The sequence below is a fragment of the Geospiza fortis genome, unplaced genomic scaffold (genome assembly GCF_000277835.1).
Source record: "Geospiza fortis unplaced genomic scaffold, GeoFor_1.0 scaffold29, whole genome shotgun sequence".
In the NCBI taxonomy this organism is placed as follows: Eukaryota; Metazoa; Chordata; class Aves; order Passeriformes; family Thraupidae; genus Geospiza; species Geospiza fortis.
This window is the reverse complement of record NW_005054349.1, coordinates 4,082,364-4,084,286: the sequence shown is the minus strand read 5'-3', so window position 1 is coordinate 4,084,286 and position 1,923 is coordinate 4,082,364. Positions and strand designations below refer to the sequence as shown.

General features: G+C 48.2%; 1 protein-coding gene across 1 annotated transcript in view; it reads right to left on the bottom strand.

Moving 5' to 3' along the window:
- The window catches only part of POF1B (POF1B actin binding protein), a 16,637-nt gene extending 14,966 nt beyond the window's left edge, over positions 1-1,671 (bottom strand). Inside the window, exons 1-2 of the mRNA XM_031058819.1 lie at positions 1,599-1,671; positions 41-174 (exon numbers count right to left, since the gene is read on the bottom strand). Of these exons, the coding sequence (XP_030914679.1) occupies positions 41-174; positions 1,599-1,671 (207 nt within the window). The remainder of the gene's footprint in view (positions 1-40; positions 175-1,598) is intronic.
- Positions 1,672-1,923: the final 252 nt, after the last annotated feature.

Here is a 1,923-nt window from a genome sequence, read left to right as displayed (position 1 = left end):
CCTGCGGGCGGGGAGCCCCGGGCCGACCCCGCCCCGGCACCGGCACAGCCCGGAACGGGCTCCGCACCGACCGCTCCCGCACAGCACCGCCGCGAAACAGCACCCGGCGCTGGGGAAAAGCAAACCCCGCGCTGTTCACTAAAGCGCTTTGCTGTTGATCTCTTTGCAACGTGTCTAGGCAGAGTGTAAAGCCATAGCTACCTGCTGCGCAAATGAACTTAAGTATCCTTTTCACGGGAGGTTGTGAACTTGGCACAGAGCCGTTCCCACCTGCAGGAGCCGCGGTGGCCCCGCAGGAGCTGTGCCTGGAGCAGCAGCTGCCCGGGAGAGGAGCGCATTCTGTGCCCGCATCCCTGCACCGCAGAGCAGGGGCTGCCTCAGTGACCGGCTCATCTGAGCATCCCTGCATGGTCTGGGTTCAAAGGGACCTTAAAGCCCATCCCGTTCCGCCCTGTGACATGAGCAGGGACACTTTCCGCTATCCCAGGATGCTCCAAGCCCTGTCCAGCCTGGCCTTGGACACTTTCAGGGATGGAGAAGCCATGCAGCTCTGGACAACCTGTGCCAGGGCCTCACCAGCCTCAAAGGGAAAGATTTTCCCCAGTATCCCATCTAATCCCACCCTCTGCCAGTTGGAAGCCATTCCCCCTAGTGCATTCCCAGCTCTCATCATTATGTATGGAATACATCACAGCTCTTATCTAGAAAGGATGGAGTTTGTTACTTACACAAATCTCACTCTGCAGAGAAGAATGTGAAGTCGGTTTCTCAATCCAGCATATTTTAAGTTGGATTCCTCTGGCAGCGTCAGGCAAGCCCTAACTGAGAACATAATTTTGTTCTGCAAGGTCATGTGGCAATAACATAATTGTAAAATCTTGTGTAATGAATATTCTTCTTAATGATAAACCTGAAATTCTTAATTTTGTCAGTTTGTTTCTCCTATATGCCTACTGTGCTGTAAGGCCACACAGTACAGTCAGTCACAAAGACTAAAAACTAATTTCTAAAGCGCCATGTTAGGGCAAAACACCTCTGAGGGGATGGAGCAATACCTTTGCCTTGCTCTACACTGACAACTCTGTCTCTAGAATTAAAAAGTGTTCACCAAATCTGCTCAACAGGCTTTTGGCAAGGTAAGGATTTTAGGGTGAGTGCCTACAACAATCCAGTATTTTAAGGCACTGTGACATCTGGAGACATTCCTCACATATAAAATTCTCCCTTTTCCTCCAGGCATTAAACCCAAACAGACACCCTGTTTTACATAGGAATGTCTATAAAAAGCATTTCAGGTAAATTCTATCCCACTGGTTACAAAGGAACTAAATGCAAAGAAAATCTTGTCATTAAACCTCATTCTTGCTTCACAAGCTTGGGAGAGCTGTTAGTGTCTTCTCACAAACAATTTTAAAAAGAGCATTTCTTAGAAAGCAGTAAAACATGATTACAACAACCTCTGTTTTACACAGACCATAAGAAAGTTTTTTGTGCTTCAGTAGGAAACTACAGAAACTGCAGTAATACTCCTCGAGGGGAAAAGGTGCTGTAATATAAAATGTGGAAACAGCGCTGGTTTGCCAGCTCAGGAGCGTTACCTGCATGCAGCACGTTGCCCTGCTTAATGAAGAAGTTTCTACCAGGGTCAGCAGAAAGCTGGCCCCAAGTCATCCTGTTGGAATGGAAATAGGAACAGCTTCCGGAAGGCTCTGCAGATGTGGTGAGGATTATTGGAGTCATAAATAACAACAGTCGCTAATGCATGCATGGTGATCTGTACCAGGTAATGAAAAGAGCCTCAAACAAAGCTTCTGCATTTTAATGTGACCAAAATTCCATGTACATCCAAACCCTGGGATGGAGCTGCACTGTGGTGTGCAGGGTGTTACCTGCTGTGGAATTCTGGCTGTGACAGCTGGGGCT